Genomic DNA, 9,410 nt, shown 5'->3' on the forward strand with positions numbered 1-9,410 from the left:
TGTGTCAGTATAATTATGTATATTCAAATGAAACTTTGGTTACTCATTGATTTATGTGTTCAGATGAATTTGTAAGAGGGATTTGCATGATACCAGCTCAGAGCATCTTCACATTTCTCATGCCCCTCACTTGATGGTCACAAATCAGGAGTTGAAGGAAGAAGAATAAGCTCTATTCATGCCAATCTCTCCACTCTCCACACCCACAGCAGCCCGGGTCAGAGTCCGACCTACTGCACCGAGCTATCAGGAAACAACAAAAAGCTACTCACACAGAACACACGTCGTCTGTGACTTTTACATCGGTTTAGTAGTCCTCTTCCCGCTTGGATGTGCGCACTCTGGTTGTATGATTTTCCCAGCTGCAAGCTTTTTTTTAAAGAAACACATTTTTTAAACATACAAAACCTGGCCTATAATTGTCTTCAAATCCACATAAAAAAATATGATGCATCAATAGTGAATTAGAATGATGGTCTGTGCTCCCTCTTCTCTATTAGGTCGTATTGAAAGTATTTGCAGACTACTTGATGTATTCCAGATGCTACCTGAGGACATTCTGAAAACTTCATTTGATCATTTGGATAAAATAATCTCAACTGTTTGGGGGGCAAAGGAAGCGTAAATGTACAGCTATCTAAGCAAAACTTCCAAAACTCGAATATTGTTGTTGGCCACACAAATGAGGCCCTTGATAGCGTGGAAGCAGAATGGCACATACAACAACATTAAGAAAAATATTCCCCTGCAGTCCCTGCCTATTTTAGATACTCCTATAAAATCACTAGCAAACTGGACTAAGACCAAATCTGGAATAAAATAAAGGTAGCTTTGGGACTACTGAAGATGATCTTATCATAAACAAGGATTGGATTTATAAAGTCTTTTAAACCTAAACTAAGATGGTCAAATCATGGGTTGGGTTGTCGGCATCAGTTTTTTTTTTAAATGAAATGATCTGAAGACATTTGAACAGCTGACAAAATAATTTAATCTCCCCAGGACTGACGTCTTTAGATCTGCAGCTAAGAACCTTTTTGACAACACAAAAGGAGTGGGACAACCTCATGACACCTACCCCCATAGAAAAGTGTCTAATGCTAATTCAAAAGCAGAAGGACAATAAGAAAGTAATTGGCATATAACATGTATATTTATATCCATGAATAGAAAGATCTCACTTAAGGTACTGAAGCAGAGATGGGAGATATGTGATTAAATTGCAGGACACTTGGAAAGAAGATTGTTTTTACAAACTCAAACAAATGGAGGGAATTCAAATGGAAAATCATTACTCAATACTTTAGAACCCCATGAAGCAACATCCAAAATAGGCCAAATGCAGCCTTCCAAAGAATTGTGGAACACATGTTGCCAGGTACGCTCACATATTCTCATCATGTTCTAAGCTTAGCGTGTTCTGGAGAAAGACATTCAATGCGCTGAAACAGGTTTTCCGACAGGACATTCCACAAGACCCTACAGTAGCACTACTGGGAGTAACACTTAATAGCCTGAATGGGAGAGCCAAGAAATACCTGTTAAATATATTACTCACAGCAGACATGAAGTGCATTACCATAAGATGGTTGAAACCAGACCCTCCCACTTACAATATATGGATCCAAAAAATCTGGGACATCTAACAAATGGAACAAATCACATAGCTATAAGACTCCAAAAACACTTCCTACAAAGTGAGACTTGTAATGACTTTGCTGCTACAGTAGGGGGTGATGTTTCTTTTTCACTGTTTTGTGCCATGCACCATCTCTTCTTGGGGTTGACTTTGCACCTGGATTTTCACATTTTCTGTTTTTGAATGATCAAGAACAAACTTTTTTCTTTTCCTTTTTCAATTATTATTTTCATTTTTTTTTTTTTTAAATGATGCACGTGTATTTCGTGTATTGTGTATATGTATATAGTTTGGAGTAGGTATTTAGTCTCCCCCCCCTTTTTATCTATATTTTACTGGCTTAATAGCTATATTGAACTCAAACGAGAAATGTCCATATCGTATTGTTATTGATAAAAGAAATGAATAAAAAACAAGTAAAAGAAAGTCCACATTAGACAAAACAAAGCCTATAGGCTCATATTTGATGGGGTCTACACGGGATGGAAAGGGGGGGGGGGGGGGGGGGTCAGCAAGAGGGTGAGAGATACTGCGAGCAAGTGAGAACGTTCAAAGACAACTGCTGCACACACTGCTGATGACATAGTTCCTTATAATGTGAGAAAGGCTTCTCTTCTCTCTCAAACAATATCATTCATCTTACTGTTTTGGCTGTGTGCTAACATTAAAAGGAATAACAAACACAGGCCTGCAGGAGTCTGTGCATGTAGGGCTTACTTAAATGTTAAAGGACCTCCTGGAGCGCCACATCAGACACTGCAGTCATTGTGACTTTACCTGATAACTTTGGTGACTTGAAATGTTGTATTCTTTAAGACAGTATATTAACGCTGCATACCTTTTGATCAAGTAAAAAAAAACTATAAACATGCATTATATATATATATATATATATATATATAAATAATGCATGTTTATAGTCAGAGAGTATTAGACTAGTGGTATATTGAGACTCATTACAATACAAATACTTGTCCACTTGGAGCTTCTTGTTGTCCCTCTAAACCTCCCAACTACTTTCACTGCAGGTCGATTTTTGACGCATGAAGTGCTCAAATTAACCAATAATTTCACAAAAGAAGCAAGATAAGGTAATAATGATTATATATGAAAATATTTCTGTAGCCAAGATGCATTCTTTCTTCCTACCTATACAGAATAGGTTATTTTTGGGTCATTTGTCTGTACCACATCACCCCGTCCTTCATAACCCCAGCTCGCTCCCCATTCCCCAGCGTATTCAAACTCCTCATTATCACCCATAAAGCCCTCCATAACCTGGCTCCGCCCTACCTGTCTGAGCGCCTCCACAGACACGTTTTTCTCATCTACATTTATATGCATGTGTTTTGAGGACAGATTAAATAAAAAAAGAAAATAATAAAGTTACTTCATTGTCTTAAGTAGACAAAAACAGCAAAACTGAGCCAAAATTCCTTATCAACAAAGAACCTTTATTTGCTCCTTTTCTTTACAGTTGTTTTTTTCTTTTGGTCTTATATTTGATGTGAGGTGAGGAAAGTGCACTGAGTAGGAGAGGTGATGTTGCACAGGGCAGCAGGCAGGGGGCAGCAGATGAGTGATGGATGTTATTAGTAAAGGAAGAAGAAAATCGACAATTTACATGGCAAAAACTGTGGTTTTTTTTACAGGCATTTCTCAGGAAATCTTCAATTTGTAAAAAAAAATAAAAAAATAAAACAGGGGACATGATTTAGCAAAATTTTTATGTGAAAATAAAATACACTTAACTTTAAATTGGCTGTAAATTACTTTGTTTGTTAATTTTGCAGTTATTGTCTTTTTAAATAGATGAATTATTTTGGCCCAAAAAAAAAAAGTAGAATCTGCTAAAATAAAACGTTCAGAGAGTACATCTGATGTATCTTCAGGAATCGTTTTCTCCACCCAAACCTGTTAACCTGTCTCTGTCTTTCATCTTTTGTCTCCCATCCCAATCCCAGACTGCCAAAAAGCTAAATTTACCCGTCATGTCACAAACATCCACACATTAAACCTCCAATGGGTATATATATAACACACTCACACATCAGTAGCTTTACAAAAGGGTCCAGCACAATCTAGCCCCCCCCCCCGTCTCTCTCTCTCTCTCTCTCTCTCACACACACACACACACACACACACACACACACACAGTGATTCAGTTCATGATGACAAAAACAATGTGGAGTCAAGGCAATGTGTACACTCATACAAGTCTTTGTTCCAAATCCCTCAAAGATAAAAAGGTGTGGGTAGAGTTTCACACAAGTATGAGTGTGAGTGAACGCACACACCTGTAAAGTGCACACATGGGAGAGAAACTCAGAAAGGTAAAGAGATAAATGGTACGAAATTGATTGTTTTGGTGCAAACTCTGAGCGGAACAAATTTGATCAAAAGAAAAAGGTACATAAAGAGTGTTTAAGGCAGACATTAAGGGAACATTTGTTTTAATATTGAGGAAGCTGGTTGTCTGGCAAGTATTACTGCAATAAAATATAAATAATGTGCGCCACATTTACGTCGAAGTGGTCCTTCACACACACACACACACTAAACCCAAGATTTAAAAGAAGCCCGTCTGAATACTGCTCCCTGTTACAGCTTATTTTTCCTACCTCAATCCTTTCCTCACACTTCAAGGCAATCCAGGTGATTAAAAAAATAACACTTCCATCTCATGAGCATCAGGTATGTCCCACCCAAATTCAAAATTAAGTAATCAAAGTAAAACTGTACACACAATAAAGCACAAATTGGTCACCGACAACAGAATGAAAACAGCTAAGGCAGCCGATGAAAATCATAACGAGAAAACAAAAGCAGCAGTGGAAAAAACACAGGCACAAACTGAAAAGGTGTGATGTGAGAGAAGGAAAAAAAAAAAACAGAGTCAGCTAGAATGGCTTCCAAAAATACCCCCCCTCCCCCTTTTTCTAGAACAATCCAGTTCCTTTCACAAGGGCTCCCTCTCTGCGTCCAACTGTCCACTTTTAGCTCAGACGGAGCCCAGCACACACACAGAGAAGGTTATGATGGTAAGGTGAGGGAATGAGTGCCATCCAGTGTCAGCTGCTGCAAACTGCCACTTATGTTGGACTTCAGGAGGTGGTGACAGTGAGATTTTTCTCTCCCCAAATAAATACAATTAAAACCTAACATGTAAACAAAGTCTACTTTGACGGAAGTCATAGTGGTGTCATGCATGTCATCTGGCAGGCTGAGCTACGTCCATGTTCGACTGTCCGACTGCCCTGATTGGAGAGCTGCGAGGGAGTGGGCCTGGTGAAGAGGCGATGAGTTCCACCTACTCGACTTTGACACCCATCTTCTCTGTGTTTAATAAGTAGAGGCTGTCATCAATCAGGAAACTGGAGGGCGAAAACAAGTCAGGGTCATTAATCTGGCAAAATCACAAGCTGTGTCCCAATTTAGAACTGCATCCTTCTAAGGGTGAATCTGAAAAGTGCTGGGTCATGGTGGGGCGCGAAGGCATCAAACTGGATGACAGACCTAAAGCTGCTGATGATTTCGCTTTTAAACGTAAGGAATTGGTTCCAACTCAGTCGATAAGCTAGTGATGCAAAAGTTAAAATACAAAAAGGGGCCTTGAAACTAGAATTTATCTTAATAATAATAATAGATTAGCTTGATATTAGGTATGTTAGTTCTGGTGCAGCTGTTGAGGTTGCAAGGACACAGGAGCGCTGCTAAGTAACAAAAGGTTGAGGGCGGGAGCAGCTGGTGATGCAAACAGGAAATCCTCGCAAGCTGCGGAGGCTGGGTCTTTAGTAGGATTCTACCCCATGAATTGGGACACAGCTATTGTCTTTTGTTCTCTTTCAGGACATGGCCTGAAATGTTTCAGACTGACCTATAGAAGAGGAAGTGCACAGGTATGGTGCTGAGGTGCCACACAGCGTGAGCGTCCAGGATCCAGAGCATCGGGGGGAAGTCCAGTAGCTCCAGCAGGGCCAGACCGTGTAGCAGCAACACCACGAGGCCGCATTTCCACCAATATGGAAGGGTCCGCCGGTTGTGCCAGCACCAACACAGCCACCAGAGGAGGTTCACCATGCCTTTAAAAACACAACACAAATAGCATTTTAAAAAAAAACACAGAGAAAAGATGAGAACAATTAGAAAGTACTGGAAAGTGTAGATACTGTTCAAACAAATCAATCCTTGTTAACAATATAGTAGCATCACAAATAAAATGCAGCAAAATAAAAGCTGATTGGATCTTTTCCTTTACCAATTGTGCAGTTGGCAGCCATGTTGTAGCCGTAGTCAAAACTGACAAAGGTCAAATAGGACACATGCGAGGTAAAGGCCAGGATAAGCAGGGCCCCCATCATGCTGGACACACCAGGCCGCCTCAGACCCAAAGTTCTGACCAAGAGAGGGGGACAGAGTGAAGAAAAACTAAGTTCTATTACATTTATACAAACAGTAATATAAAAGCAAAAAACAGTGACTACTGTTTTACAGGACTTGGACACATTAAAAAGTCATTAAATGCTAACCAATAGAATTACTTTATTTGTTTGAATATTATCGAACAAAAGAAACATCAGTGTGGATACATGTTTTACAGCTCACCTCACACAGCATAAGTAGATTGAGTAAAGAATGACTGCTGTTGCACAAAAATAGTCCATTTTCTAAAAGTGAAGACAAGGAAACAAAAACAAGTTTAAAAGTAACTCAAGTGTTTTTTTTTTTTTTTGTGACAGACAATATAACACATGCAGCTGAAGAGCTGGTCCGTAATGGAATTAGGACGCTACTGAGTGGCTAATCTCATTAGTCAGTAAAAGAGAGAAAGAAAACCTTCCTGTTCTCAGCAGGTTTTCTGGCAGTAGGAAATATATTTTCAAACTCTGCATTTAGTAATGCTGCATTACAGGCTTTTATCAGATATTCAAACTGACTGCCTGATATGTGAAGAGGTTGCTTTTAGCCTGCTCTACTTATTGTTTTAGCTCTCTGGCATGAAAATTTCCTCCCAACAGCTCTTAACATCCCTCCATATACAAATGTGGACTGACTTGTGGAAGATAACTGAATTTCCGTCAGCTGAAAGTACAACTTGCTAACAGGCTAGCCATAAAGCTCGACAAGTACTATTATAATTAGGCAACATAAAGTTTTGTGGCAATTATCTTTTACATTTTCTTTCTGTGTTGAAACTTCATTCAAACATTAAAGGAGCTTAATTAGGATATTCTGGCAGAGTAGCACAGTAGTTTGCTGTCATCTTTTTTTTTTTTTTTTTTCATTCTCTGGTTCATTCTACTTTAAAATGCTTTTTGCTTTAAAGCTGACAAAACTGTTCCCAAACAGCCAGGCTCCATTACCTCAGTGAGATAGGTGTCCTTGGTGTGAAACACTGTGGACCAGAGCCAGGCATTGAGAGACACCTGCAGAGACACGCAAAAGTTGTTCTTTAATACTGATACATATTGCCGTAACACAAGAGTAAGGGCATAATAGTATTGGCGTTTGTTCTGGGAAGTGCAGATGCAGGATTTGACTCACCAGTGAGAAGGCGTTGATGGTTTGGTACATGGGGCTCTGGCGTGGCACCGTGTTCCGATAGCGCAGCAGCATGAGAAGGCAGGCCAAACCATTAAGCAGAGAGGCCAGGGCAGAGGCTGGCTCCTCAAAGCACAGGAAGCGTGCAAACGGCCACTGTCAACAAAAGATATCAACCAGAATTTGACTCTCGTAAGTTCACACAAATCAAAATTGGAATACTTTTACACCGAGTCATCGCCAACACGTAGATTTTGAGCTGCAGCGTGGTGTGAAACAGAAACTCGCCTCTGGAGCAAGCACCTACCTTGCCGTGAAACTGTGGGACCCTATACCCTTCGGCCTGGTAAAGGCCCACGGTGGTCCACATGCATTCGTAGCGACAGTCATCCCGACATGTCCAACCTGGAACTCAAGAACAAGGAAGAGAAATGAGGGCTTAAACAGGTTAAAGGGTAAAGTTAAAAAAAAAAAAACAATGAAACACATCTAAAGTTTTGACTGACTAGATTGACACAAGTCGTTAAATGTAAACAATACAATCCTTACAACATTTTCAATGCAAAAGCGTTGATGCAGGGGCGGCTGCAGCTCATGGGCAGAGTCGGTCATCCCTAAAACAGAAGGTCAGGGTTCGATCTCCTGCAGCCACATGTCAATGTGCCCTTGGGAAAGACGCTTAACCCCAAACAGCTCTCCCTGCTGTGCCAGCACCATGTGAATGTGTATGAATTGTAAAGAAGATAGGCCCGCACACTTGCTCAATTGCCGCAAAAAAAAAAGGGGTTTTAATGATCACATCAGGTGATAATTTTGGCAATGTGTATGAATTGCACATTCATACACCAAAGCAATATTATTCAAAGTATACAATACACGTATTTCATCTTATTTAACACTTCCAAGACCAAATAATTAATGTCAAAATGATTGGCCTTAGTCATTAAAGTTGAATTATAGTAGGTTTATTGCAGGTTTGATTACTCTAAAAAAAAAAAACTCAGAAATGTAATGTGTTGTGCTTTTAAATCTCTCACACAGGTGTATCAGTAGTTAGTGAGGGAGTGTGGAGTTGAAACCTGCTTTTTGTGACACCTTGCTCAGCCAGAAAAACCGGTTATCACCTGTCCTGGCGGTGTAAGTGTATGAGACAGTATCACAGACAAAGATAAGAATAAAAGTCACACATCAAGCACGATGCTGTTATACTGTTGCAGCTACGAACTGCTAGCAGGCTAAGTTAGCTTAACTCACCTGCCAACAACGATAACAACTCACCTGTCAGCGCCATGTATTGAGGCTGGGCGGACTGGAAGCCACGTAGCCGAGCCCCGGTGCAGTTTGTCCGGACACAGTGCTTCACGCAGTCCCGGTAGACTGGCTCCTTGTCGCCTTGAGAGGACCGTACAGTGGTCGCCGACATCAGGAGCAGGGCGAAAGTGGCCACAGCGGGGAGTCTGACAGATGTGCAGCCGGGTATATCTGAGGCCATGGTGGTGGTTCTCGGCCTGGTTAGAGCTCACGAAGGCACGGCGGACGACAGCGGCATCGATGACCTCCACAGCCAAGTCTACATCACCAGACTGCCATTCCGAGCAGGGATCAACAAACCGGGCCTGAAATGAACAAGCAGTGGTGTGTTCACTGGTTCCCTTTCGATCTGATCAGGGTCGAAATTCATACTCACACACACTCATTTCCGGTCAGTACCTTCCAGAATAAAACACGTGTGCATGAGTGTTTGCGGAAGCGTTTGCGCTGAATGTTGAAACATACAAACAAAAGATATAAATTTACAATTTATATCTTTTTTTACGTAGCTTGTAAAAGTAATTTATGTTATTAGATGAATTATTGAACATAGCCATGAGTGCTGATAGCTTTTGTTTTGAAGGCGGAATGTTTTTGCAGCTACTTTTGTTTCCTGCTTTGCGATAACGTCACGAGATCACGTGAGCTACTGATTTTTAAATTAAAGTAGCGCAAATCTATCTCTCCCTCTCTCTCTGTATATATCTATATATCTATCTGTCTATGGCAAGCCATTCAGGAAATTAATATATTGAATGAAGTCTGAATATATGGAATGAAACTTTGAATATTGAATGGAACTTTGAATATATGGAATGAAACTTTGAATATATGGAATGAAACTTTGAATATATGGAATGAAACTTTGAATATATGGAATGAAACTTTGAATATATGGAGTGAAACTTTGAATATTGAA

General features: G+C 40.2%; 1 protein-coding gene across 3 annotated transcripts; it reads right to left on the reverse strand.

The window, feature by feature from the left end:
- Positions 1–3,072: 3,072 nt before the first annotated feature.
- Positions 3,073–8,878, reverse strand: pgap3 (post-GPI attachment to proteins phospholipase 3). 3 transcript variants are annotated; one of them, XM_061028066.1, is made up of 9 exons: positions 8,459–8,878; positions 7,488–7,591; positions 7,184–7,336; positions 7,003–7,065; positions 6,245–6,306; positions 5,898–6,034; positions 5,517–5,721; positions 3,777–5,013; positions 3,073–3,737 (listed from the first exon to the last, which is right to left on the reverse strand). In XM_061028066.1, exons 1-8 carry the CDS (start codon positions 8,670–8,672, stop codon positions 4,950–4,952), a joined length of 1,002 nt encoding a protein of 333 aa, XP_060884049.1. In that variant the 5' UTR covers positions 8,673–8,878; the 3' UTR covers positions 3,073–3,737; positions 3,777–4,949. The 3 variants fall into 3 exon arrangements, with proteins under 3 accessions (XP_060884049.1, XP_060884048.1, XP_060884050.1); XM_061028065.1 differs by having other exon boundaries at positions 3,773–5,013; XM_061028067.1 differs by having other exon boundaries at positions 3,773–5,013; positions 7,488–7,585; positions 8,459–8,877.
- Between the last annotated feature and the right edge of the window lie 532 nt (positions 8,879–9,410).

The sequence above is a fragment of the Labrus mixtus genome, chromosome 21 (genome assembly GCF_963584025.1).
Source record: "Labrus mixtus chromosome 21, fLabMix1.1, whole genome shotgun sequence".
In the NCBI taxonomy this organism is placed as follows: Eukaryota; Metazoa; Chordata; class Actinopteri; order Labriformes; family Labridae; genus Labrus; species Labrus mixtus.